The sequence below is a fragment of the Corvus kubaryi genome, unplaced genomic scaffold, assembly GCF_017639235.1.
Source record: "Corvus kubaryi isolate FWS band 111438036 unplaced genomic scaffold, C.kubaryi_AGA036_p1.0 36769, whole genome shotgun sequence".
In the NCBI taxonomy this organism is placed as follows: domain Eukaryota; kingdom Metazoa; phylum Chordata; class Aves; order Passeriformes; family Corvidae; genus Corvus; species Corvus kubaryi.
In genome coordinates this window covers 1-26,333 of record NW_024580943.1, presented here as the reverse complement: position 1 = coordinate 26,333, position 26,333 = coordinate 1, and the positions used below count along the sequence as shown (strand labels likewise).

The following is a 26,333-nucleotide window of genomic DNA, read 5'->3' as shown; positions in this document are numbered from 1 at the left end:
CACCCTGACCCAGGGTCCTGAGCTGGTGACAGACCCTCCGTGACCTGCACGTGACAATGCAGGAATGGCAGGCCTGGATGCCTTGGCTTTCCCCCATGTCCTGGCAGTGATGATGCTCTTTTTGTCTCAGCACCTTGCTGCGGGCACCTGCCAGGGTCTGTGCTCCTGGAAGGGGTTCAAAGGCAGGAACAAGGGCCCTGCACTGGGGCCTGGTTCACGCCGCCGTGACTGGGAAAGGAACAGCGCTGCGCCTCCCTGAGTGTCCGACGTAGGTCTGGAAACCTCTGGGGTTCCAACCTACGGTTAAAGATCCTCAGGAGGGGCTGTCAGGCCACCATGCACACGCTCACTATCCCCAGAGTGATGTCGAGCAGGATCACAAGCGACTGAATCGCCAGCGCACTGACCGAAGGCAAAGAGATCGAAAGAAGTCTTCTGTATGGGTTATGAAGGCTTTTATTCCTCAGACGTCCCAGGGACAAAAGATGTTAACAAGGGAGGGTCCAAGGGTTTTATAGGGATACAGCCCACCAATCAGGTTTGGGCAAAGGGGAGGCGAGAGTACAAACTGGCTAATCGAGGAAGGTGGGAGGGAGGAGGGAGAGAGGGACCAATGGGATATTGAAGAACTTTCTAGAACATATATATATTCAACAGGGTGATACAAGGACATATACATAAAATGAGGAGGGGAAACGATAATTGACAGTTTACATAACAGAGCAAGGGACTGTGGATGCTCATCATCACCTTGTGAGAGAGTCTAAACTTCTGAGCCAGCCCAGCAGGAATTCAGGGCTGCATTCTGTCCCTGCAGTTCACTTGCCACTTGAGAGGCAGTGGCAACCACTGCCACAGGGGCCTACTGTATGTCCTGTGCCTTCAGACAATGACTGGGCATATGGCCAAGGTGGTGAGAGGGGAAGGAACTCTTTGCAAAGGCTGGGGAGAAATTCAGTCCCTGCTCACCCTTATCCAAATGGAGCCTGAGTGGGGAACCCTACAAGTCTGTAGTAGGCATGGATGGGACTGCTCATGGATGCTGTCACCAATAACTCTGTTCTAGGCTGCAAGAGAGGGATTTGGAGTTGAATGTGGTAACCAAAGGAGATGGACCCTGTCAAAACCACATCAAGAGATACCCCAGCAGACCTCCTCCCATCCTGCTTACATGTGCTCCTCCTCTTCTTCTCTGTGCAGAGAGATGCCAGCGGCCCCGGTGGGACTCACAGCTCCAGTTTAGCCCAGACCAGAGTTTTTACTGGGTCGGTGAAGAGGTGACAGTGAGCTGCTTTATGAACAACACTCCTCCCCTTTCTGTGATCAGATGTGCAAACAAGCTTTTTCGAAGTTGGAAGGATGCTTGGGAGGTGAACATTTGGGGATCATGGCAGAGGTTGGCAGAGGACCTGACCTGCCCTGTGGGTAAGTTGGGGACCAGTAGGTCTCCCCTGCTACGTGCACTTCTCACTGTGGATGGGACCTGGACATGCTGCTGTATCTGTGAGACACCTTGGGCACAGCTCAGAGTCAGGTCCCAATTGGCAGCAGTCTCCACAATGGAGAGGGTTAGAAGCCTTCAGTGTGGGACAGGTTTTCTCTGTCTCTGCATCTCGTCCCAATCTATTCCTGACCTGTATGTCATGGGAAAGTTGGAGTGGGACAGATCCTGCCCCTCAGTTCACCTCTCTCCTAGTAGCCTGTATCACCTCCTTGCCCAGGCACATGCTCTTTTTCTGCTCTTGGGGGCCCTTGGGTTTCCTCATGGTGTTGAATACTGACATTAACCACAGTCAGTCATGGAAAAGCCTTGGTCCCTCTCCTGCCTGAGCACTGCCTGTCTGAGAAGGACTCTCACATTTTCTCCCTGACAGAAAAATGCCCAAAGCCTCAGTGGGATGAAAGACTTCAGTTTTCAGAAGATGAAAGTGAATACCCACAGAACAGAGAACTGACACTGACCTGTCCTGAAGGTCTCGAGCTTTCCTTCCCCGAGGTCAAATGTACAAAGGAACTTCAGGTGATGAGTGATGGAGAAACAGTCTATGGAGATGTCTGGTGGGGCAGGAACAGCACAGGTGCCTGGACACGCATTGAGGGGGATGTGCTGTGTATGGGTAAGTGAGGCTGCAGAAGCTCTCCTGTGTCTCCCCTCTACCTTCACCCTCCTTGGGGCTGTGGTGCCTGTGCAAAACGCTGAAGAGGACAACCCAGCCAGGAGACAACAGCTGGGCAAGCTGAAAGCTCCTGCAGTGGTTCCTGAGCAGGCCAAGTCTGGGGCTCCCAGCCGGGTGCCCGGGCCTGGGGCAGGATCCGAGGCTGCCACCAGGTGCCCATGAAGGTTCCATTACCTTTGCTGTGCCTCCAGGTGCCACCCTCGAGTACACAGGTCTGCTTGTTCCCCTGCTGGCCCATGGATAAGGAACCTGGGGGACATCTCCTGCACTTGCAGGAGCTGGAGCAGAGGGGAATGAAGGGAGCCCTGATGGTGCAGGGCGTACTGAGCCCTTGGCATTGGGACAGGAGGCTGTATGGGAAGGATCTGGAGGAGGAGCAATACTATCCATCAGGGGATGGGGATGCAGAGCTGTCCCATGCGGAAACAGAGCTGTGCTCGCTGTGGGCATGGCAGTGCTCAGGAGAGATGGGCAGGGAGAAATAACATGGGAACATCCATGCTTTGGGCTGTGGGACGTAGATAGAAGTAACCACAGACAGTAGTGGATGGATAGGGGAAGGTTCATAGATGAGTGATCCTTCACAGTTTCCATGCACAAAGAAAGCCCCTTCCCAACACCTCTTGCCTGCAGGTCACATCCCAGCAGATGGATGTGTCACCTTCCCTCCCCCTTCATTGGCTGGAGGAGTTGCTGGGGATTTGTCTCCCACCACCCACCCATACCCCATCTCATCACCTCCAGCCCAAATAACACCCACTTTCACGTCTGCCAGAAATGTGCCAAAGGCCCCTGTGGGACTCCAGACTCCAGCTGGCACCAGACCAGAAGAATTACGGGAAGGATGAGAAAGTGATGCTGAGCTGCCCTGCAGGTCTCCAGCCATCCTTCACTGAAATCAAATGTCAGAGTCAATTCCAGGACTACTATTATGACCCACCTGCATACAGGCAATTTTGGCTTGGAAGAGACTCCAGCGATTCCTGGGTCGCCATTCAGTCCCATGTGGAGTGCATCGGTAAGGGAGGGATCAGAAGCAGGATAGTCCCTTGCAGTGGGAGATCCTGTGAACGTGTCTGAGGGGGGACAGCATGGGAAGGTCAGGGTTTTTCCTTGGGCCCAATGCTGTGAGGCTGGTGGCTGTGAAAGCAGCTCCTGCTTCGAAGCCAGGATGAAATGTCTCCTGTTGTGCTCTCCCGTGGCACCAAAGGATGACTGCAGCCACACAGCTCAGAAGGTTTGAGGGAGGCAGGATCCTTTTGCTGCTTCCTGTGAGCTGTGATGTGGCCTAGCTGGGGACACACTCTCCTGGCTCCCCTCTGCTCCCCCAAAATTGTCTCATGTTTGACTGAACAGGTGCAGTTGTCTCACTGGAGAAATTCACCCAAAGGTTCACATTCCGTTTCCTAGCGCACCTTGATCCCAAACGCCTCCTGATCACCTTCAAGGGATCTGCAGTGACCACCTTCAGTCTCTCACTTTCCACCCAAGCAGGCTGGTGGTGGCAGGGGGACAATGCTGCTGGTTGCGGTGCTCAGCTGGGCATCTCTGGTCCTCTGCCATCGGGGCTGTTTGAGAGCAAAGCCTGAGCACAAGTGGCTTGTCACCAGCATTTCCCTTTGTGGCTGTTCAGAGGTTGATCTGAACCTTGTGAGATCCCTTGCCTGCCCCTTTGGGAGAGGGAAGATTGTATTTTAAGCCCTTTCAGGCCTCACAAAGCTTCTTGCAGAAGCTTGAACAGGCAAGAGCTCCTTCCAGGAGCCAGTGTTCTTGTCTGGAACAATCACTGCCACAAAGCCTCCCCCTGCAGCACTGGACAAACTGCTGGGACCAGCTGTGCCTACTCAGCCTGGAGGATGGAGAATTTGGTGAGAAGGAAGGGTTGTGTCAGGAGAAGAGGGCAGGGGCATTGGTAAAGCAGGAGATGTGAATGGAGAAGGCACTGCTCACCTCCTGTCCCACTACCCAGCGGTGTGGGGCAGGAGGAGAGCGGCCAAGGGACTGAGTGAGTGAGAACAGGGAGCCCAGAAGTGTCACAGGGGCATGGCTGATCCCTGTGGGCGGGATGAGCCATGGCTGAAGGGACATGCATCCCAGCAGGAGTGGTGGTGCCACGGGCCAGCAAATGCCAGCTGAGCTGGGCTGGGTGACAGGCCTGAATGAGAGGTTGGAGGGCGTCTCCTGGTGCAGGGGTGATTGTCCTGGGAATCTCCCTGCTGTGGGCTGTGGAGAAGGGAATATGGTGCCCAGGACACAAGGGTGAATGGGGAAGGTTCATAGATGAGTGATCCTTCACAATTTCCATGCACAAAGAAAGCCCCTTCCCAACACCTCTTGCCTGCAGGTCACATCCCAGCAGATGGATGTGTCACCTTCCCTCCCCCTTCATTGGCTGGAGGAGTTGCTGGGGATTTGTCTCCCACCACCCACCCATACCCCATCTCATCACCTCCAGCCCAAATAACACCCACTTTCACGTCTGCCAGAAATGTGCCAAAGGCCCCTGTGGGACTCCAGACTCCAGCTGGCACCAGACCAGAAGAATTACGGGAAGGATGAGAAAGCGATGCTGAGCTGCCCTGCAGGTCTCCAGCCATCCTTCACTGAAATCAAATGTCAGAGTCAATTCCAGGACAACTATTATGACCCACCTGTATACAGGCAATTTTGGCTTGGAAGAGACTCCAGCGATTCCTGGGTCGCCATTCAGTCCCATGTGGAGTGCATCGGTAAGGAATGGATTGGGAGCCCTCTTGGCTGCCTTGCTCTGCCCTCCCTGAACAGGGAAAGCAGGCTGGGGGGCACAGGAGATTTGTGGCTCCGTGCTGCCTGGGGAAATGGCAAGTGCTGCTGAAGGCAGTGTCAAGTCCAGCCTGTAGATCACCACTGAGGTTGTCAGTGATAAGGGTCTCCCTGTGGGCTTCTGGCAAATTGATGTGCACAAAGGAGAAGAGCATGGGGGAGGGATGTGTGGTGGGGTTTGTGGCCAGCACACAGCATCACAGTTTGAGCAGGATCAGAGGGCTTTGCTGCCTGTGTCCTCTCAGACAGTGCAGCTGTGAGCACCACAGCTTGCTCCATGTGGGCTGGGCCCCCTCTAGGCTCTGTGGAATGGTGGGTGCAGGCTTGGCACCCTCTTCTCACAGCTTAGGGCATTCATGTTCTCTCCAAGGGAGAGCAGAGCTGTACCTGCTGGACTGTAGAGATTCTGGGACACACAGACACCTCAGTTTTGAATCGATGGGGAAAATTGCTTGAGCAGCAGTACATTCATTCCTGTCCAACTCCTCCTGCTCCCCTTTGAGAGAGCTGCAGTGACCACCTTCAGTCTCTCCCTTTCCCTCCCACCGGGCTGTGTGATGAGCAAGGTTGTCTGACTGCAGCATCCTTGCATGGCTGGGAGTGGAAGGGAAGAGAGTGACCTTCTGGCAATCTTTCCTTCACAGAAGTCCTCCGGGTTGTCCCCGGGACCTTTGAGATTTCCAGCACCAGCATCAAACTGAACTGGACCTGCAGGTTCCCTGATGCCTGCCAGGGCATGAGGGCCATGTGCCGGCTGGCAGCGCCTTCCTCTCCTCCCTGTGAGGCTGAGGAGGTGAATGGAGAGCAGATGTTACATGGCCAGGCAGGAACATTCACCTGCTCTCCTTTGCAGCCCTTCACTGAGTATAGTGTCACCATCAGCCTGCCCCCCCAATGAAACCCTTTTCTCATGGTTGTTCATGACAGAGGAAACAGGTATGTGAACAGAAATATCAGAGACGAAGAACAGTCCAGAGCTGTGTCACAGGTGGATAGATGTTCTCCTCACCTGTCAGCTCATGCAGAGCATCTCTGCTCCCTTCAGTGATATGCCTGGGATCAGGGCTGCTCGGATCCTGGGCAGCTCTGGGGAAGGGGCTGTGAGAAGAGCCCTGAGCAGGGCACATCCCATTCTCATTGTCCCATGCCACACCCCACTGTTGTGCTTCCCCCTGCTGCAGCACGTGCAGCCTTTGCAGGGAACAAACCCTTCCTGGGAGTCCCTTTGCAGCCTGTCCCATGGCCAGGAGCTGCCTGCACCCTCCTCTGGCCTCAGCCCCTGCTCATAGCCCTGTGTGTGACCCCACCGTCTGTGCTTCCAGTGCCGGACAAACCAGAGGAGCTGTGGCTGGATCCCAACAGGGGCTCTCTCAGGTGGAAGGCGCTGCCCTCCTGCAAAGGGGAGATCATCGGATACCAGGTACCAAGGGACCAGGGCAGACCTTCAGCTCCGGGCCTGGAGCTGTGTGCAGGCAGACTGGGAAGTGTGGGAAAGGGACAGTCGTGATGACCTGAAGGAGGAAAGAGAAGCGCAGGGCTCCTCTTGTGGAGGATGTCACCACAGTGCCTGTGGTATTGCAAGACCTGTCCTCGGGCTCAGAACATGTATCTACAGCCCTTCAAACGAACAGCATCCCTCTTCCCTTCACAGGGGCTCAGCCCTGTGCTCACAGAGGCTGCTGCTCGCACATCCCGAGTGTTGGCTCCAAATTCTTCCTCTCCTCTTCTCTGCTCTGAGGTCCCCGCGTGGGGCTGAGGCTCCTGCCCGTTCCTCTCCGGAGCCTTCCCCACCGGGCCAGGCACACGGAAGGGCAGGCTGGCAGGGCCGTTGCCAGCTGCAGGCACCTTCCCAGCGGGCAGCTGGGAGCTGCTGCATTCCAGCTGTGTCTCCTGTCCGCAGCTGAGCATCACGGCCAGGAACGCCGGGGACAGCGGCGTGCTGGAGATGGAGCGGCTGCGGCTCAATGGCTCCGTCACCGAGCACCGGCTGCCGGAGCACAGCCCTGGCCGCAGCTACGCGGTGACGATCCGGGGACTGACGGCTGCTGGAGCCGGGGCTGCGCTGGCGAGGGAGTTTCCCACCGGCAGCTCGGGTAAGCTTTGCTGTGTCGCTGTCCCAGGAGCCTGGGCACGGAGGAGCTGCGCTCGGCAGAGCTGCGTTGCCCGAGGCTGGCCCTGCTCCTCGCACAGCCCTGCCCGTGCTCATTCGGCGGGTGTTCCCCTCCAGACACCCCGCACCCCCAGGGCATCAGCTGCCGCAGCGTCCGCGACATCGCCCCATCCCAAGGGACGGCCGTGCTCCCCCTGCGCCCCATCGCCCGTCCCTCTGAGGCAGCCAGGTGAGCGCAGCTCCCGCAGCTCTGCAGCCCCGGCATGGCTCTCCCCACGCCAGCGCTGGCCTGCAGACGCCTCCTTTCCACTGTCCCCGCTGTCCCCCCCGTCCCACCGACTTTGGGCCCTGCAGGGAGCACCAGCTGATCGTGGCCACGACGCACGACGGCTCGGTGACGGAGAGCATCTGCGCGGGGCAGCCACAGCTCTTCAATGGCAGCGTCTACCTGGCCGCTCTTCTCAACCTCACCGCCCCCACGGACTTCGTGCTGGGCGACGGCAGCCGCGGGCAGGGCCACCACAACGCTGCCCTCCGCCCGGGCTGCGACTACACGGCCCTCCTGCGCCTCGTCCGCCTCTCGCCGCAGGTACCCATCGCGGGGCTCCTGCTCCCTGGGGATGCTGCCGGCCGGGGCTGGGCCCCTCGCTGCGTCTGGGCTGGCTGTGAGGGCACACTCCTCTCCCGTGCCTGGGCAGGATGGTGTCCCTGGGCTCCTGGGCCACAGCCGGCTCACTCGGTGGCCCTGGGTGGGGACCTGTGCTGCCAGGTAGGCTAGTGCTGCACGAGTGGGCTGAGCTCTCCCTCCTGTCTCCTCCAACAGGCAGAGAAGTTCACCTGTGTCTGCTACAGCTTCTCTGTTGGTAAGTGTCTCCTTGCTCGTGGTGCCCAAGCCTCTCTCCTGCATGTTCCCTTTTGCCAGCCTGGCAGCTTCCCTGGAAATGAGCTGGCACAGGGCAGATGTGGTGGCGTACTGCTGTACTTTGGTCTTCATAGAAGTTCTCTAGATCTTGAGGCTATCTATGGTAGAGAGGCTTCGGACATCCTCAGGACACCTGGGTAGGTGTGGCTCCAGTGGCCTCTGGACATTGCACATCATCCCTGCTATCACCACATATTTAGTTCTAGTCCCAGTGGTCCCCTTGTGATGTGTAACCCCTAAATGCAGATACCTCACCAGACTCTGGCAGTGCCTGGGGCCGTCAGGGACACAGGATCCACAACAGATGGTATCACACCAAGCAAGCACCTTCTCCTTCTGCCCCAACTTAGCTTTTCTCTAAAGCAAAGCCTGGAGTGGAAGACAAGAGAAGTTGCTTTACACTCCACGTCTCTATGGGATCTCCCAATGCTTGGTTCAGGCTGTGCAGGAGCCTGACCGTGGGTTGTGCTGCTTGCAGGGCAGGAGCCATCATCTCTGCTGGACAGGAAGCCAGTGGTTATGGCAGTAGCTCTGGCTGTTGCATGCCTGGCACTGGGGATTTTGCTGCTCTTTGTGCTCTTCAGGTCAGTATGTGCCTCACCTCTCCTGCCCTCTGTGAGGCATTCATCAGTTTGCAATGGCAGGGAGAGTCCCAGTGGAGCCTGAGATGAGGCAGGGTGGGAGGCAGGGTGGCTAGATGGGCAACAGGCTCTCCTCTGTCTCTCTGTTCTGCTGGTCTGTGGACCTGACTTGCTGTTTTCCAGGCTGAAGCACAACAGATCAAAAGCGTCAGAGAACAACAGCACTATACCCCTGAGAGGATGTCAAAAAGGTGAAGTATGAGCAAGGGCCCTGTGTGCCTTGTCTAGACAGGCTGTCTGTTAAAAGCACAGGCAGGATGGTTGCTGGTTCCATAAGGTCCTTGCAGGAACAAGGTGATCAGAGTTGCCTGGCACAGGGAAAGGGACACCTCCCAGGACAAGGGAACAGTGTGGGGAGGGACAATCTAAGGTTTGGAGAAGTCCTGGCTGCTGCAATGCCATCTCAGTCCCCACTGCAGAGTGCCAGGGCTGGCCAGTTTAGCATCAGTTGGGTGCTGAAGTCCTGTCCTTGTGGTCCCTGCAGATGTACGCAAGCCGAACACACAGATCCTGGTGGAAGAACTGCTGGAGGCTCTGAAGATGTTTAAGAGGGAAGAAATAGAGGCAGAGCAGACAGATGATGAATCAGTTGACAGGCATGGTGCTGGGCTTCTTAGAGAATATCAGGTCTGGTTTAGCTTTGCTTTCCCACCTGGCAGCACTGCCCACCTCTTACCCTTTCCCTGGATGTGTGATGCAGTTGGCCTTGGCCAGCCCCAGAATACATCCCAACGCAGAGTGGGCTTGTCTTCTTCCTCCACAGCAATTGTCCTCCACTTTGTTGCACCCCTGCAATGCTGGGAAGGAGCTATGTAATCAATACAAGAACCGCTACAAGAGCATTATCCCATGTAAGCAGAGCTCTTCAGGGGTTGGCTCAGGCTCTTGGAGCTGGTTGGGATAGCACAGGATGCTGGGTTGGTGTAGGTGCCCCTCCGACACTTCAGAAATACTGAGCTACTTATCTCATCCTCTGTGGCCCCTGAAACCCTGAGGGATTTCTGGCCCCATTTTTCTATATCCCATTGGAGGATCCATGTTCTGCCCTTCAAATCCCCCTGCAAACTTAATCAAACATCACTATATTCCTGTTCTTGATGCTAGGCATTGCTGAACACTGCCATGTTCCATCCCGAGGCAGGTATTTGTGGGAAAGTGGAAGGAGTGACCCAATTTCTTTCAAACTTTAAAGCTCCTCTGGGCTCCACATGGTGTGTACATTTGGCCATTTCATAATCTTGCCTAAAACCCCATTGTACTTCCTGCTGTGCCATGTCACCCTTTGTCTCCTCAGCAGCACCCCAGGCCTCAGGACATGTTCGGGGTTAAAGAACAGCTGAGGAGACAAAGGGTGACATGGCACAGCAGGAAGTACAATGGGGTTTTAGGCAAGATTATGAAATGGCCAAATGTACACACCATGTGGAGCCCAGAGGAGCTTTAAAGTTTGAAAGAAATTGGGTCACTCCTTCCACTTTCCCACAAATACCTGCCTCGGGATGGAACATGGCAGTGTTCAGCAATGCCTAGCATCAAGAACAGGAATATAGTGATGTTTGATTAAGTTTGCAGGGGGATTTGAAGGGCAGAACATGGATCCTCCAATGGGATATAGAAAAATGGGGCCAGAAATCCCTCAGGGTTTCAGGGGCCACAGAGGATGAGATAAGTAGCTCAGTATTTCTGAAGTGTCGGAGGGGCACCTACACCAACCCAGCATCCTGTGCTATCCCAACCAGCTCCAAGAGCCTGAGCCAACCCCTGAAGAGCTCTGCTTACATGGGATAATGCTCTTGTAGCGGTTCTTGTATTGATTACATAGCTCCTTCCCAGCATTGCAGGGGTGCAACAAAGTGGAGGACAATTGCTGTGGAGGAAGAAGACAAGCCCACTCTGCGTTGGGATGTATTCTGGGGCTGGCCAAGGCCAACTGCATCACACATCCAGGGAAAGGGTAAGAGGTGGGCAGTGCTGCCAGGTGGGAAAGCAAAGCTAAACCAGACCTGATATTCTCTAAGAAGCCCAGCACCATGCCTGTCAACTGATTCATCATCTGTCTGCTCTGCCTCTATTTCTTCCCTCTTAAACATCTTCAGAGCCTCCAGCAGTTCTTCCACCAGGATCTGTGTGTTCGGCTTGCGTACATCTGCAGGGACCACAAGGACAGGACTTCAGCACCCAACTGATGCTAAACTGGCCAGCCCTGGCACTCTGCAGTGGGGACTGAGATGGCATTGCAGCAGCCAGGACTTCTCCAAACCTTAGATTGTCCCTCCCCACACTGTTCCCTTGTCCTGGGAGGTGTCCCTTTCCCTGTGCCAGGCAACTCTGATCACCTTGTTCCTGCAAGGACCTTATGGAACCAGCAACCATCCTGCCTGTGCTTTTAACAGACAGCCTGTCTAGACAAGGCACACAGGGCCCTTGCTCATACTTCACCTTTTTGACATCCTCTCAGGGGTATAGTGCTGTTGTTCTCTGACGCTTTTGATCTGTTGTGCTTCAGCCTGGAAAACAGCAAGTCAGGTCCACAGACCAGCAGAACAGAGAGACAGAGGAGAGCCTGTTGCCCATCTAGCCACCCTGCCTCCCACCCTGCCTCATCTCAGGCTCCACTGGGACTCTCCCTGCCATTGCAAACTGATGAATGCCTCACAGAGGGCAGGAGAGGTGAGGCACATACTGACCTGAAGAGCACAAAGAGCAGCAAAATCCCCAGTGCCAGGCATGCAACAGCCAGAGCTACTGCCATAACCACTGGCTTCCTGTCCAGCAGAGATGATGGCTCCTGCCCTGCAAGCAGCACAACCCACGGTCAGGCTCCTGCACAGCCTGAACCAAGCATTGGGAGATCCCATAGAGACGTGGAGTGTAAAGCAACTTCTCTTGTCTTCCACTCCAGGCTTTGCTTTAGAGAAAAGCTAAGTTGGGGCAGAAGGAGAAGGTGCTTGCTTGGTGTGATACCATCTGTTGTGGATCCTGTGTCCCTGACGGCCCCAGGCACTGCCAGAGTCTGGTGAGGTATCTGCATTTAGGGGTTACACATCACAAGGGGACCACTGGGACTAGAACTAAATATGTGGTGATAGCAGGGATGATGTGCAATGTCCAGAGGCCACTGGAGCCACACCTACCCAGGTGTCCTGAGGATGTCCGAAGCCTCTCTACCATAGATAGCCTCAAGATCTAGAGAACTTCTATGAAGACCAAAGTACAGCAGTACGCCACCACATCTGCCCTGTGCCAGCTCATTTCCAGGGAAGCTGCCAGGCTGGCAAAAGGGAACATGCAGGAGAGAGGCTTGGGCACCACGAGCAAGGAGACACTTACCAACAGAGAAGCTGTAGCAGACACAGGTGAACTTCTCTGCCTGTTGGAGGAGACAGGAGGGAGAGCTCAGCCCACTCGTGCAGCACTAGCCTACCTGGCAGCACAGGTCCCCACCCAGGGCCACCGAGTGAGCCGGCTGTGGCCCAGGAGCCCAGGGACACCATCCTGCCCAGGCACGGGAGAGGAGTGTGCCCTCACAGCCAGCCCAGACGCAGCGAGGGGCCCAGCCCCGGCCGGCAGCATCCCCAGGGAGCAGGAGCCCCGCGATGGGTACCTGCGGCGAGAGGCGGACGAGGCGCAGGAGGGCCGTGTAGTCGCAGCCCGGGCGGAGGGCAGCGTTGTGGTGGCCCTGCCCGCGGCTGCCGTCGCCCAGCACGAAGTCCGTGGGGGCGGTGAGGTTGAGAAGAGCGGCCAGGTAGACGCTGCCATTGAAGAGCTGTGGCTGCCCCGCGCAGATGCTCTCCGTCACCGAGCCGTCGTGCGTCGTGGCCACGATCAGCTGGTGCTCCCTGCAGGGCCCAAAGTCGGTGGGACGGGGGGGACAGCGGGGACAGTGGAAAGGAGGCGTCTGCAGGCCAGCGCTGGCGTGGGGAGAGCCATGCCGGGGCTGCAGAGCTGCGGGAGCTGCGCTCACCTGGCTGCCTCAGAGGGACGGGCGATGGGGCGCAGGGGGAGCACGGCCGTCCCTTGGGATGGGGCGATGTCGCGGACGCTGCGGCAGCTGATGCCCTGGGGGTGCGGGGTGTCTGGAGGGGAACACCCGCCGAATGAGCACGGGCAGGGCTGTGCGAGGAGCAGGGCCAGCCTCGGGCAACGCAGCTCTGCCGAGCGCAGCTCCTCCGTGCCCAGGCTCCTGGGACAGCGACACAGCAAAGCTTACCCGAGCTGCCGGTGGGAAACTCCCTCGCCAGCGCAGCCCCGGCTCCAGCAGCCGTCAGTCCCCGGATCGTCACCGCGTAGCTGCGGCCAGGGCTGTGCTCCGGCAGCCGGTGCTCGGTGACGGAGCCATTGAGCCGCAGCCGCTCCATCTCCAGCACGCCGCTGTCCCCGGCGTTCCTGGCCGTGATGCTCAGCTGCGGACAGGAGACACAGCTGGAATGCAGCAGCTCCCAGCTGCCCGCTGGGAAGGTGCCTGCAGCTGGCAACGGCCCTGCCAGCCTGCCCTTCCGTGTGCCTGGCCCGGTGGGGAAGGCTCCGGAGAGGAACGGGCAGGAGCCTCAGCCCCACGCGGGGACCTCAGAGCAGAGAAGAGGAGAGGAAGAATTTGGAGCCAACACTCGGGATGTGCGAGCAGCAGCCTCTGTGAGCACAGGGCTGAGCCCCTGTGAAGGGAAGAGGGATGCTGTTCGTTTGAAGGGCTGTAGATACATGTTCTGAGCCCGAGGACAGGTCTTGCAATACCACAGGCACTGTGGTGACATCCTCCACAAGAGGAGCCCTGCGCTTCTCTTTCCTCCTTCAGGTCATCACGACTGTCCCTTTCCCACACTTCCCAGTCTGCCTGCACACAGCTCCAGGCCCGGAGCTGAAGGTCTGCCCTGGTCCCTTGGTACCTGGTATCCGATGATCTCCCCTTTGCAGGAGGGCAGCGCCTTCCACCTGAGAGAGCCCCTGTTGGGATCCAGCCACAGCTCCTCTGGTTTGTCCGGCACTGGAAGCACAGACGGTGGGGTCACACACAGGGCTATGAGCAGGGGCTGAGGCCAGAGGAGGGTGCAGGCAGCTCCTGGCCATGGGACAGGCTGCAAAGGGACTCCCAGGAAGGGTTTGTTCCCTGCAAAGGCTGCACGTGCTGCAGCAGGGGGAAGCACAACAGTGGGGTGTGGCATGGGACAATGAGAATGGGATGTGCCCTGCTCAGGGCTCTTCTCACAGCCCCTTCCCCAGAGCTGCCCAGGATCCGAGCAGCCCTGATCCCAGGCATATCACTGAAGGGAGCAGAGATGCTCTGCATGAGCTGACAGGTGAGGAGAACATCTATCCACCTGTGACACAGCTCTGGACTGTTCTTCGTCTCTGATATTTCTGTTCACATACCTGTTTCCTCTGTCATGAACAACCATGAGAAAAGGGTTTCATTGGGGGGGCAGGCTGATGGTGACACTATACTCAGTGAAGGGCTGCAAAGGAGAGCAGGTGAATGTTCCTGCCTGGCCATGTAACATCTGCTCTCCATTCACCTCCTCAGCCTCACAGGGAGGAGAGGAAGGCGCTGCCAGCCGGCACATGGCCCTCATGCCCTGGCAGGCATCAGGGAACCTGCAGGTCCAGTTCAGTTTGATGCTGGTGCTGGAAATCTCAAAGGTCCCGGGGACAACCCGGAGGACTTCTGTGAAGGAAAGATTGCCAGAAGGTCACTCTCTTCCCTTCCACTCCCAGCCATGCAAGGATGCTGCAGTCAGACAACCTTGCTCATCACACAGCCCGGTGGGAGGGAAAGGGAGAGACTGAAGGTGGTCACTGCAGCTCTCTCAAAGGGGAGCAGGAGGAGTTGGACAGGAATGAATGTACTGCTGCTCAAGCAATTTTCCCCATCGATTCAAAACTGAGGTGTCTGTGTGTCCCAGAATCTCTACAGTCCAGCAGGTACAGCTCTGCTCTCCCTTGGAGAGAACATGAATGCCCTAAGCTGTGAGAAGAGGGTGCCAAGCCTGCACCCACCATTCCACAGAGCCTAGAGGGGGCCCAGCCCACATGGAGCAAGCTGTGGTGCTCACAGCTGCACTGTCTGAGAGGACACAGGCAGCAAAGCCCTCTGATCCTGCTCAAACTGTGATGCTGTGTGCTGGCCACAAACCCCACCACACATCCCTCCCCCATGCTCTTCTCCTTTGTGCACATCAATTTGCCAGAAGCCCACAGGGAGACCCTTATCACTGACAACCTCAGTGGTGATCTACAGGCTGGACTTGACACTGCCTTCAGCAGCACTTGCCATTTCCCCAGGCAGCACGGAGCCACAAATCTCCTGTGCCCCCCAGCCTGCTTTCCCTGTTCAGGGAGGGCAGAGCAAGGCAGCCAAGAGGGCTCCCAATCCATTCCTTACCGATGCACTCTACGCTGGACCGAATGCGGGCCCAGGCACCTTTGGAGTCTCTTCCATTCCAGATTTCTCTGTACACAGGTTTCCCATGAGTGAAAGACTGGACTTCGCTTGAACATTTGACATGGGTGAAGGATGGCTGGAAACCTTCAGGACAACTCAGCATCACTTCTTCATTCTTCTTGTAATTCTTCTGGTCTGGTGCCAGCTGGAGTCTGGAGTCCCACAGGGGCCTTTGGCACATTTCTGGCAGACGTGAAAGTGGGTGTTATTTGGGCTGGAGGTGATGAGATGGGGTATGGGTGGGTGGTGGGAGACAAATCCCCAGCAACTCCTCCAGCCAATGAAGGGGGAGGGAAGGTGACACATCCATCTGCTAGGATGTGACCTGCAGGCAAGAGGTGTTGGGAAGGGGCTTTCTTTGTGCATGGAAATTGTGAAGGATCACTCACCTGTGAACCTTCCCCATTCACCCTTGTGTCCTGGGCACCATATTCCCTTCTCCACAGCCCACAGCAGGGAGATTCCCAGGACAATCACCCCTGCACCAGGAGACGCCCTCCAACCTCTCATTCAGGCCTGTCACCCAGCCCAGCTCAGCTGGCATTTGCTGGCCCGTGGCACCACCACTCCTGCTGGGATGCATGTCCCTTCAGCCATGGCTCATCCTGCCCACAGGGATCAGCCATGCCCCTGTGACACTTCTGGGCTCCCTGTTCTCACTCACTCAGTCCCTTGGCCGCTCTCCTCCTGCCCCACACCGCTGGGTAGTGGGACAGGAGGTGAGCAGTGCCTTCTCCATTCACATCTCCTGCTTTACCAATGCCCCTGCCCTCTTCTCCTGACACAACCCTTCCTTCTCACCAAATTCTCCATCCTCCAGGCTGAGTAGGCACAGCTGGTCCCAGCAGTTTGTCCAGTGCTGCAGGGGGAGGCTTTGTGGCAGTGATTGTTCCAGACAAGAACACTGGCTCCTGGAAGGAGCTCTTGCCTGTTCAAGCTTCTGCAAGAAGCTTTGTGAGGCCTGAAAGGGCTTAAAATACAATCTTCCCTCTCCCAAAGGGGCAGGCAAGGGATCTCACAAGGTTCAGATCAACCTCTGAACAGCCACAAAGGGAAATGCTGGCGACAAGCCACTTGTGCTCAGGCTTTGCTCTCAAACAGCCCCGATGGCAGAGGACCAGAGATGCCCAGCTGAGCACCACAACCAGCAGCATTGTCCCCTGGCACACCACCATGACCCACCTCATGCTGAGGTACCCAGCCACTGATCCTGCCCCAGCCCATCTGCCTGGCAAAGCAGCAGCAAATTCCCTCTTGCACTGCTCTCAGCAGGCACAATGTCCCTCAGGCACACCTGGGGTTAGGATGTGTACAGAAAGTGACACCTCTTCTCCCTGAAGACCCTTCCCCTGATTCACAGTGTGTGAACTGATGCCCAACTCATGCCCATTGTCTCCAGGGAATGATGGGCAAACTGGTTTTCTGAAGAGTGTGACCCATCACCGCACATGCAGCCCAGTCCTGTCTGTCCCACAGAGCCCCAGTGTACACTGCATTGTAGCTCCTGTCCCTGGGGCCGAGGCAGTGGGTGCCCCAGCTGACACAGCCCTCAGGAGTCCATCTGGGCTCCAGCCCAGGGCTGCAGGCAGTGAAGATGAATATTCAGCTTATAGGAGGAAAGGCAGCAAAGTCTTCCAAGAGCAAGAACCACTTCTTACCTGTTCCCTGAGGCACTACCTGGATGTTGAAAAGTTCTTCCTGGCCATGTGCTGACAGCAGAGATGCAAGGGCCAGGAGAAACCTCAAAGCCAGCGACTGCAGGGCCATTCTAGCATGAAGTCCCCAGGCAGGACTGAAATCTCAGCCCCACTCGCTGCCTCTGAGCCCAGGCATCTGTATCTGACTGCAAGGCTTGCAACCACAGGAAGGAAACAGATGCATCTCCTCATGAGATACAGGAGGCTTCCTCTTTGGCCAGGGAGCCTCCCATCACTGTCAGCACTTCTGCCTTTTGATATCTTTTTGCCCCAGGAGCATCCAGGCTCTGGGACTCAACAGAAGGAACCTTGTCACCAAGATCCCAGAGTTTCCTCCCAAAACCCTCCTAGTTACCAGGGCATTCAAGAAGAATTACTCCTGTTTCTGAGGTAATATCCAAGTGCTTCCTGACACTGCGTGGGTTTTAGAGTGGTGATGAGTCACTTCCCCTCAATGATCACAGGAGATGGAGGACCTTTGAGAAAGCACATAAAGAGCTGGTCAGAAGCACAGATAGGAATGGGGACATGAACTGCAAGGAGTACTTCAGTGCCTGAAACAGTCTGCAGTCCTTCTGAAAGAAACACTCAACCCACAGCCTCTCTCATCCTTCCCCGCTTCTCTATCCTCAGCTGCCTCCTCCTCCTGCTCCCTCTCAGCCTCGCAGCACTCTCATCTGTCCCCAAGTGTGCAGACCACGCTGCCCTACAGTGCCAGCTGTGTGCTTGAGAAAACACTCACAGTACTAAACCATGTCCCTTGCTCATCAGCAGCCACTGCTTTTCTCTTCCTCCAGAACCTCCCATCTACTTTGGATGTCTCGGATTCCAGAAGGCTGGGTGATCAGACATGGGGGGGCTACAGAGGAACAGAGACCATACTTGTCCGTCAGCTCTGCCTGTGGCACACGCACAGGACACACTCCTGCCCAGGGTGAAGGGTGGTCTGCTCATGGCTCCCCTCAATGAGGTGCAGTTAGCTCAGCACCCACAGGGAACAGCACCTCACAAGGGCAATGAGGTGACGAGGCAGGAGCTGGGGGACAGCAGGTAGCCCCCTCCAAACCACAAGCCTTTACTGGCTGTCTGGACAGAGCTGGTGGAGTCATGAGGCTGACAGCCCAGGGTATGACTGGCTATGGGGATATGGCGTGGGAAGCAGGGCAATCGTGGAGGTGGCAACTCTTCTCCCCTATCCCAAGCCTGCTCATTCCTCTTTCTCAACCAGCAGCAGCCACACAGGGTTCAGTTCCTCTTCCCCTCTCTGCCCAGTACCCACAAAGAGCAGCTCCATCAGGCACACACATCATACCAGCAACAGTCCTCAGGAAGGAGATATTTTGGTCCCAGGGGCCAGTTGCAGGTACTGAGGAAATGGGCAGACAGCTCATACGAAAACTGTCAAAGCATGTCTTCACCAGCACATGCAAGTCATGCCAGGCTAAAAAAAAAGCTGGAGAAGGGAGAGGTCAATTGCTCTATCTTCTGGCAGCATGCTCCTCAACAAGGAGATCCTTCAGGCTGCCCCTCAGCCTCCAGGCTACACTGGGTATTGGCAGGTTTGACAGGGGAGAGAGAGAACACTGAAGCAAAAAACCATGACAGCTCTGTGTTCAGGGCTGTTGTACTAGTTTGAAAACAAACCAGTGGGAGGCACCAAGTCAGAATAACAATTTAATAGGGAAATCAAAAAAAAGGCAGAAAACACTGGCTCAAACTGACAGTCAGGATACAACCTGACACCCTGTTAGTCAGGGTGGCAGTAGCAGTCCAGTAAGATGGTGGCTGCACTCCTCCTGAAGTGGTGGATGTGGTTCTGTTGAAGCGGTGATCCTGTAGAAGGGTCTGCTCTTCCTCAGAAGGTCCAGTGGTGGCTGTGTAGCTCCTGTCCTCTGGGAATCCAGTGGAAAGGGTGTCTGTGGTGTTCGGAATCTCAGATTATATCCAGGATGGAATGCTTGGTTCCTCCTTCTGTGTGGAATATCTCACAATGGGATGATGAGTCATGAGGCAAGGCATTGATGGGCTCATTAACAAAAAGATAGTCCAGAGAGAGGAGGAAAGGAAACACTGCCCCATCTGGTTCCAACAGCTCATGAGGACAGTAAAAGAATACATTCCAACCCAGGACAGCTGTAAAAAGCACAACCAGAACCAGCTTGTCATACCTGAGTCCAGGGAACTCAGTAGAACCTGAGCACCCAAGGGCAGGAGAAGGAGATGGAAACATTGCAGGCAACACACAGAGGAAAGAGAGGTTGATTGCCCCCTTGCCCAGCAGCCCACTCCTCACCAAGGACAGCCTTGGTACTGTGCCTCAGCATCCAGACTGGGCACTGGTATCCCACAGGGAGGGAGACAGCGGCTGTTGGAAGTGATGCTGGGACAGCAGCAGCAGCCAAGGGCCAGCAGATCCCAAAGGCTGCAGGACACAGATGTCCCAAGAGGTCCAGTGCCAACTTCACATCACAAAACGGGAGATGAGCACCACCACCCACAGAGGGGGACACAGACCAACACAGAGGCCCAGCTATGCAGAGTGGAGATGGTGTTACCTATAGGATGGGGAGGAGGGAAAGCAGCCACTCAAAGCATTGCATCAGGAGCATGCAGCACCTTAGGTGTGCTTCCTTGGAGCTGCCAGGAGCTGGAAAAGCCTACTCCAAGCCCCTCCATGAAGATTCATGGGGTCAAGTCTTTCACGCACAAAGCAAGGAGGACCCATGATGAGGTGGGAACTGTTGTGGGCCAGGCAGCCCCTGCAAACCAGAACAATTTATTGGTTGTTCAGACACAGCAGCATAATGGCCAGGGCAGCACAGCTGGGCCAACCTCAAGCAGAGGACAGGGTCTAGGAGGATACAGGACACAGGGTGGAAAGAGGAGTTGTGAGCTCCTTCAGTCTCAGGGGACATTTGCAGGCACCAAGATGCTGGTGAGATGGCTATGCCAGAGCACTGGGCAACTACCAGAATACATCCTTGCTGCCACAAGAAGGCCATCCCATTACTTGAGCTGCTCCTGTGCTGTGACAGAGGATTCTGGAGCTTGATGAAGGAGAAAGTTTGAGGGGAAGCAATAACCCACGAGAACCACAAGATTGTCCTGCTTCCAGTGGTGGAGGGCCAAGCCTCAAGAAGGGAAGTGCCATCACCACTGAGCCTCAGATGTCCCTTCCAGCTGCTCTTCTTCCTCACTGCTCTGACTCTCCTGAGAACATTAGAACAGGCAGGGGCTTGGGAAATGCCTCTCCAGCCTGGCCATATTTACCTGAGGAGATCAAAAGAACCCGGGGCAGAGGCTGCTGCATGCCCTTGGCAGCACGAGGAGCTCAGACACACCATCACAGCTGCCTGTTCCCACTCTCTCTGTGACCTGTGGGGTCACAGGCAGGACAACCCATTTCCTACCTGCATCTTTCTCTGCCAGAAAAGTCTTCATCACACAGTAATTATCCTCACGTGCATTCTCATAGGGCTGGAGCTCTGGGGGGGACAAGAGGACAGAAACAGCCTGAGGGACCCCAGGACTGTGGGAGAAGGAGCAGGGCAGCCTCGGGCAGGATGCAGATCATCCTGGGATGCACACCATCAGGACAGCAGGGCTGGGAAGAGCTGCTGCCTACCCCAGAGAGGGTGAGAAGGAAGAGCAGTTCCCAACCCTCACTGGCACCTCGGAGAGACCCCAGCCAGGAGCTGCTGGAAGAGGCCACTGAGCAGGGTCTCAGCTGAGAATAGATGTGGGACACACTGCTCTGACAGATCAGCCAAAGCCAGCTGGGCTGCCTGCAGGCACCTCAGAATGGCAACGGGCCCTCCTGAAATACACTTGCTCCCCTCCCAGCTCCAGCCCTGCAGTCCCCTCTGTGCTGGGAACCCTACCTGTGTAATGATCCTCCTCGACTTTGCTGGGCAAGGCCTTCTTTTTTCTGGGAAGGCAAAGGGCAGTCCTGAGTGAGTGAGAGTGGGCCAGACCCTGCTGAACCCAGCAGCAGTGGCACGGAGGTTTCTGCACACCCTCCCTCTGTCCTGGCACCCATTGCCCACCCACACCTCAGGGGACATCAGCGGTGGCTGCAACAGCAACAAGGGGAGAGGGTCTCTTAGCACACAGGGCCCCTGTCCCAGCCCTGAGCCCCAGGGCTTAGAGCCCCAACCAGGAGCCCTAGAACCAAATTGTGGTAGGACCAGCCAGCTGCATCCTCTGCACCCAGAGAAGGGTGGGAGCAGCTGGGGAGCCCTCTCCATCCCCACTCACCCCACAGCACAGCACAGCCTGAGGCAAAGCTGAGACTTCAGATCTCCTGCCACTCACCTGGACAGCATGAACCAGAGGATCCCTGCAGACAAGGGGATCAACACCACCACCACCACCACCACCACTACTGTGACTGCTGAGCCAGGCCAAGGGCCCAGAGGCTGCCCTGAAACTAAAACACAGAGAGGAGTGGGTGCCACAGCCTAGGCCATGCCCCAGCAGTGGCCCCAGCCTTGGTGCTGGGTGTCTCCATGTGTGTAGCCGTGCGCGTCCAGGCCCTGCTGCCCTGGCTGCTGCAGGGACAGCCACTGAGACAGCATCTTCCCCTGCCTGTACATCTGCTTGGGTAGGGCAGAGGGAGGCTCTGGAGCAAAGGGCCTTGTCCCATGTTCCCAGCTGGAGGGTCTGGCAGCCTGCTCAGCCATCCTGCACACAGCAGGAGGACACAGACCCAGGCTCAGCAGCCCTAGGGCTCTCTGACCTTGAGCCAAATGCACTCAAATGCAGGGATGGGTGTCACCTTCTTCAGTGGAAGAGTAGAGGGGGCAGGTCTGCTATCAAAGGCACACACAGTGGCTGAAGCAGCACAGCTCCTCTGGGGACCTGGCAATGCAAGCCCTCGAGGCAGGACTCACCCAGCCCCATCCCCATTGTTGAGCCAGGTGCCCACACTTCTGCCCCTGTTTGAGCTGGGACAGGGTGGTTGCACACACAGGAAGCTGCTCCAGGCTCAGCACTCACCCCCAAGAAGCCACCCCAACCAGACCCAGGGCAGAACAACCATTACCCAGGACATAGGTTTGGAATTCCAGCTGTGATGCAGCCCCAGCCCCAGCCGCTGTGAGGCCCTGCACTGTCACCACGTATTTGCTGCCAGCTGTCTGACGAGGTGGCACGTACTCAGAGACAGACTGGTTCACCAACACCTGACTGAATTCGAGGAAGCTGCCGTCCTCTGCTCTCATGGTGGTGATGTTCAGCTGGAGGAAGGACAAGGAGCTGCTAGACAGTAGCACCAACATCCTGCTTCTGCACTGGGCAGCTCTGTGAAGAGGGGCTGTGGCTGCTGGCTGGGCACACAAGGGGACCAGGCCCTACCAGGAACACCAGCAGTGTACAGCCTGTGGGCCTCAGCCAAGGAGGGCTCACACCTCTCTCAGGGTGCCTGCATAGAGCTCCAGGCAGGGAGATACCTGGAAAGGTGAGGGGGACCATGGGCACTCCATGGACCCCTGGTACCTGGTATCCAATGATCTCCCCTTTGCAGGAGGGCAGCGCCTTCCATCTGAGGGACCCTGTGCTGGGATCCAGCCGCAGCTCCTCTGGTTTGTCTGGCACTGGAAGCACAGGAGAACAGGATCATGCAAGGATAGCAAGTATTTGTCCCCCACAAAGGCTGCTGTCCCCCACAGCAGCAACAGTGTGGTGAGGAGGGTGAAAGTGAAGAGGGGACATGCCCTGCTGCAGGGCCCTGCACAGCCCCTGCCCCAGATCCCAACAGGCAGCAAGCAGCTCTGATCCCAGGAACCTCACAGAAGGGAGCAGATGCCCTGGCTGAGCTTCAGGGTGAAGAGCATCTTGACATTTCATGTAAACATACCCATTTCCTTTGTCCTGAGGAGCCGTGTGTACAGGATTGTGCTAGGCAGCAGGGAGATTGTGACACTGTAGACAGTGAAGGGCTGCAGAGGGGAGCAGGTGAAAGTTCCCTCCTGGCCTTGTAACATCTCCTCTCCCTTCACCTCCTCACCCTCACAGTTTGAGGAGGAGCGCTGCTCCAGCCGGCACCTGGCCCGAATATGCTGGCACATGTCAGGGAGCATGCAAGTCCAGTTCAGTTTGATGCTGGTGCTGGAAATCTTCAGGGTCTCAGGGACAACCTGGAGGACATCTGTGAAGGGAGCATTCCGAGAGGATCACTCCCTCCCTTCCCCTCCAAGCCTTGACACCAAACTCCATCAACCTCACCATTCCCTCACTAGCCTGTCCCCAGCACAGAGCAGACAAGGACGTTCTGCCTTCTCCCAGACTACACATGCCAGAGTTGCCAACAGCACAGACACAAACCTCGGATGCATCCAGAATTTTCTCTGGATTTCTCTGCCATGCCCTGACCACCCCAAGCACAGGGCACTGATGCTGTGGCACACATGCAGAACTGCTCTCCAAGCCTGGGGAGCACACACTGAGAGCACTGGGAGGGTGTCTGGCTTGCTAACTTACCCACACAGGTCAAGTTCTCCTCCATAATGTGCCAGTTGTCTGTGCCATTCCTCACTATCCAGCCACTACGAGGAATCATGGAACGTTCCTTTGGCTTCAACATCACGCATTTGATCTCCATGGGTGGAGGCCAGTGCCCCTCAGGGCACCTCATCTTCACCACTTCATTTGGGTTGAAGGTCCCCTGTTCTTGGTCAAAGATAAACTTGGGGTCCCACTGGGGCTTCCGGCATTTCTCTGCACCAACAAGATGGGAAGGTGTTAGCTGGGCAGAGCATGGCTCCACAGGTCATGCCAGGGGATGGAGCAGGGCATCCCCTTCCCTGGCCCACCAGGGCAAGGGACGGAGCTCCAGGACACTGCACAGAGCAGCCCTTCCACATCAATTCTTGGCAAGAGGATGAGGATATGGACTCCAAACTTCTTCCCCCAGACCTCCTGGGAAAGGCCAGAAGGAGCTGGAGTCAGGGACTGAGGGGAACCCATGAAGGGTTTGTACTGTGCACAAAGCCTGCCCAGAGACTCTGGTGCCCTGTTTGTCCCTCAGGCAGGACAACAACACCCTGACTCCTCCTGAGAAGGCATAAAGCCTGAGCCCCAAAGCTGGCTCCACAGTGACAGCATGCAGCAGGGACAGGGAGGGGAGACTGGCACATGAGGAGGGGCCAGGCCTTTACCCTTCTTGTGTGGGCTGAGGGTGAAGGATCTGGAGCACAAGTCTGATAAGGAACAGCTGAGGGAGCCGGAGAAAAGGTGGCTCAGGCAGATCCTATTGCTGGAAGTGAGGGTTGGTCTCTTCTCCCAGGTAACAAGTGATAGGAGAAGAGGAAACCATCTCAGGTTGTGTCAGGGTGGTTTAGATTGGATATTAGAAAAAAATCCTTTAGTGAAAGGATTCCCAAGCACTGGAACAGGCTGCCAGGGAAGTGGTGGAGTCACCATCCCTGGAGGTATTAAAAAGACACGTAGATGTGGCACTTAGAGATGACATGGTAGAGTTGGTTGATGGTTGGACTTGATGATCTTAGAGGTGTTTTCTAACCTAAACAATTCTATGATTTTGTGACACAGGGAGCAGAGTTCTGCGATCCCCTAGACCCTGACACAAGGCTTCTTGTCACCTGTGTCATAAACACCTGTCAGACCTACAACACTGTAGCCCTGACTTCTCTGCACATGTTCTTGCCAGAAGCCCTTAGGGAGACCTGTGTCTCCCACACACCTCCCAGCTCTCTGTGAATGCAGCCTGGAGCCCTGCATGGACCCTGACCTCCTGTGCCATGGGCAGCATTGGTTACTGCCAAAATGGCTACTTTGGTATCAAGGTAGGGACCTTTGTACCAAAACTTCCTCCTGCCAGGACCCTCAGGGACTAAAGCTGGCATCAGCCCTCTCCCCACCAGGGCACCCCTGGAACCCCAGGGCAGGCACAGGGCAGACTCAGGAGCTGCCTCGACACTGCCTTCAGCAGCATTTGCAATTTTCCCAGGCAGCACAGAGCCAGAAACCTCCTGTGTCCCCACAGCCTGCCTTCCCTGCTAAGGAAGGGTAGAACAGGGCAGTTAGGAAAGCTCCTGAGGCTTCCTTGCCAAGGCACTGTGCCCTGAACTTGGTCTGAATATCTGATCCAACTGCCTCTGCTGTCCCTTTCATTCCAAGCTTCTCTGTATACAGGTTTTCCATTGATAACAGACAGAACGTTTCCTGTATGTTTGATGTGGCTGAAGGGTGGCTGGAAACCCCTGGGACAGCTCAGCATCACTTCTTTATTCTTCTCATAACTCTCCTGGTCTGATGCCAGCTGGAGTCTTTGGCTCCAGTGGGGTTTTTGGCATGTTTCTGGCAGAGGTGAAAGTGGAGGTTAGTTGGGCTGGGAGGTTTCAAGGAGGAGCAGGGTATGTGGCAGGGTGTCAGCAATCCCAAGCAGTCCCTCTAGCCCCTGAAGGGAGAGGGAAGGTGACACATCCATCTGCTAGATGGGACTCCTTGGCAAGGCTGGTTGGGATGGGGCTTTCCTTGTGGGTGAGTGTCAGCTGGGGCTGGGGCCTGTCCAGGCTGGTGGTGGACAAGGTTGTGCCAGAATTCAGTAGGGGAATGGTCTCAGGTGTCAAAAGCGCTGAGACCCAAGTGGTGCTGAGATCCGAGTGGCCCTGACATGACATCAGAATTGCATCCCTGGCCACAGTGATGATGGAAGCTCAGAGATGGATGAACGGGGCAGAATTTGACCACAGAGCTCAGTAGGAAGCACTTCCTGACACCTGCTTACCAAGGCACACTATGTTCCCCTGAAGCTGAATCCACACGTCACTGCTCTTTCTCCCCAGCCACAAATCTCCCTTTAGAGATCCAGAATAATTCAATAGCTGAACCCTGTTTGCACATTTGACATGGGTGAAAGATGGCTGGAAACCATTGTTGCAGCTCAGAGTCACTTCTTCATTCTCTGTGTAGTGGTCACGGGCTGGTGCCAGCTGGAGTCTGGGGTCCCACCAAGCAGGCCTTTGGCATGTTTCTGTCAGAGGCAAAACTGGGTGAGGAGAACTTCTGGGAGGTTATGAGAGGAGGGTTGGGACAGGTCTCTCATGAGACCTGTTCACCCCAACAGATATGAGTGTCATATGCCCAGGCACTGTCCAAGGGCACAGGGCTCCTCGTCACTCCATCTCCAGGACTCACAAGCCTCCTGTGGATTCCACCCCCTCCATGGGGTGTTTGAGCCCCCATTTTCTTGTCTCCCTCATGCACAGGTGAGCCATGCAGCAGTAACAACCTCCCACACCAGAGACAACCCAAACCCTAGAGAAGCTTTCCAGGCAAACAAGCAGAACCCCTGCAGCTATTCCTACTCAAAGCTGAGGCAGGAGATGCTGTCTGGGAAGGACTCCTCTCCCCAGGAGCACAGACCCTGGCAGGTGCCCACAGCAAGGTGCTGAGACAAAAAGAGCATCATCACTGCCAGGACATGGGGGAAAGCCAAGGCATCCAGGCCTGCCATTCCTGCATTGTCACGTGCATGACCAGGTCACGGAGGGTCTGTCACCAGCTCAGGACCCTGGGTCAGGGTG

The 26,333-nt window shown here is 56.2% G+C and overlaps 3 protein-coding genes across 3 annotated transcripts; 1 reads left to right on the top strand and 2 right to left on the bottom strand.

Annotated features, from left to right (window-relative positions):
* Positions 1-1,164: 1,164 nt before the first annotated feature.
* LOC121660659 lies at positions 1,165-9,873 on the top strand. The gene is given in 16 exon segments (XM_042020086.1): positions 1,165-1,425; positions 1,875-2,117; positions 2,953-3,195; positions 4,664-4,906; positions 5,624-5,865; positions 5,867-5,915; positions 6,302-6,399; positions 6,880-7,072; positions 7,207-7,318; positions 7,444-7,678; positions 7,913-7,952; positions 8,490-8,595; positions 8,776-8,843; positions 9,128-9,279; positions 9,416-9,503; positions 9,757-9,873. Coding segments are annotated over 16 exon segments (2,328 nt in total). The 5' UTR covers positions 1,165-1,295; the 3' UTR covers positions 9,843-9,873.
* Positions 9,874-10,032: 159 nt separating this feature from the next.
* Positions 10,033-16,965, bottom strand: LOC121660660. The gene is given in 14 exon segments (XM_042020087.1): positions 10,033-10,178; positions 10,432-10,519; positions 10,656-10,807; positions 11,092-11,159; positions 11,340-11,445; positions 11,983-12,022; positions 12,257-12,491; positions 12,617-12,728; positions 12,863-13,055; positions 13,536-13,633; positions 14,020-14,068; positions 14,070-14,311; positions 15,029-15,271; positions 16,747-16,965. Coding segments are annotated over 14 exon segments (1,821 nt in total). The 5' UTR covers positions 16,856-16,965; the 3' UTR covers positions 10,033-10,092.
* A 1,759-nt stretch (positions 16,966-18,724) lies between these two features.
* LOC121660658 lies at positions 18,725-26,163 on the bottom strand. The gene is made up of 9 exons (XM_042020085.1): positions 25,535-26,163; positions 23,266-23,502; positions 22,643-22,933; positions 22,282-22,379; positions 21,830-22,022; positions 21,100-21,214; positions 20,667-20,713; positions 20,196-20,270; positions 18,725-20,055 (listed from the first exon to the last, which is right to left on the bottom strand). Exons 2-9 carry the CDS (start codon positions 23,417-23,419, stop codon positions 19,979-19,981), a joined length of 1,050 nt encoding a protein of 349 aa, XP_041876019.1. The 5' UTR covers positions 23,420-23,502; positions 25,535-26,163; the 3' UTR covers positions 18,725-19,978.
* Positions 26,164-26,333: the final 170 nt, after the last annotated feature.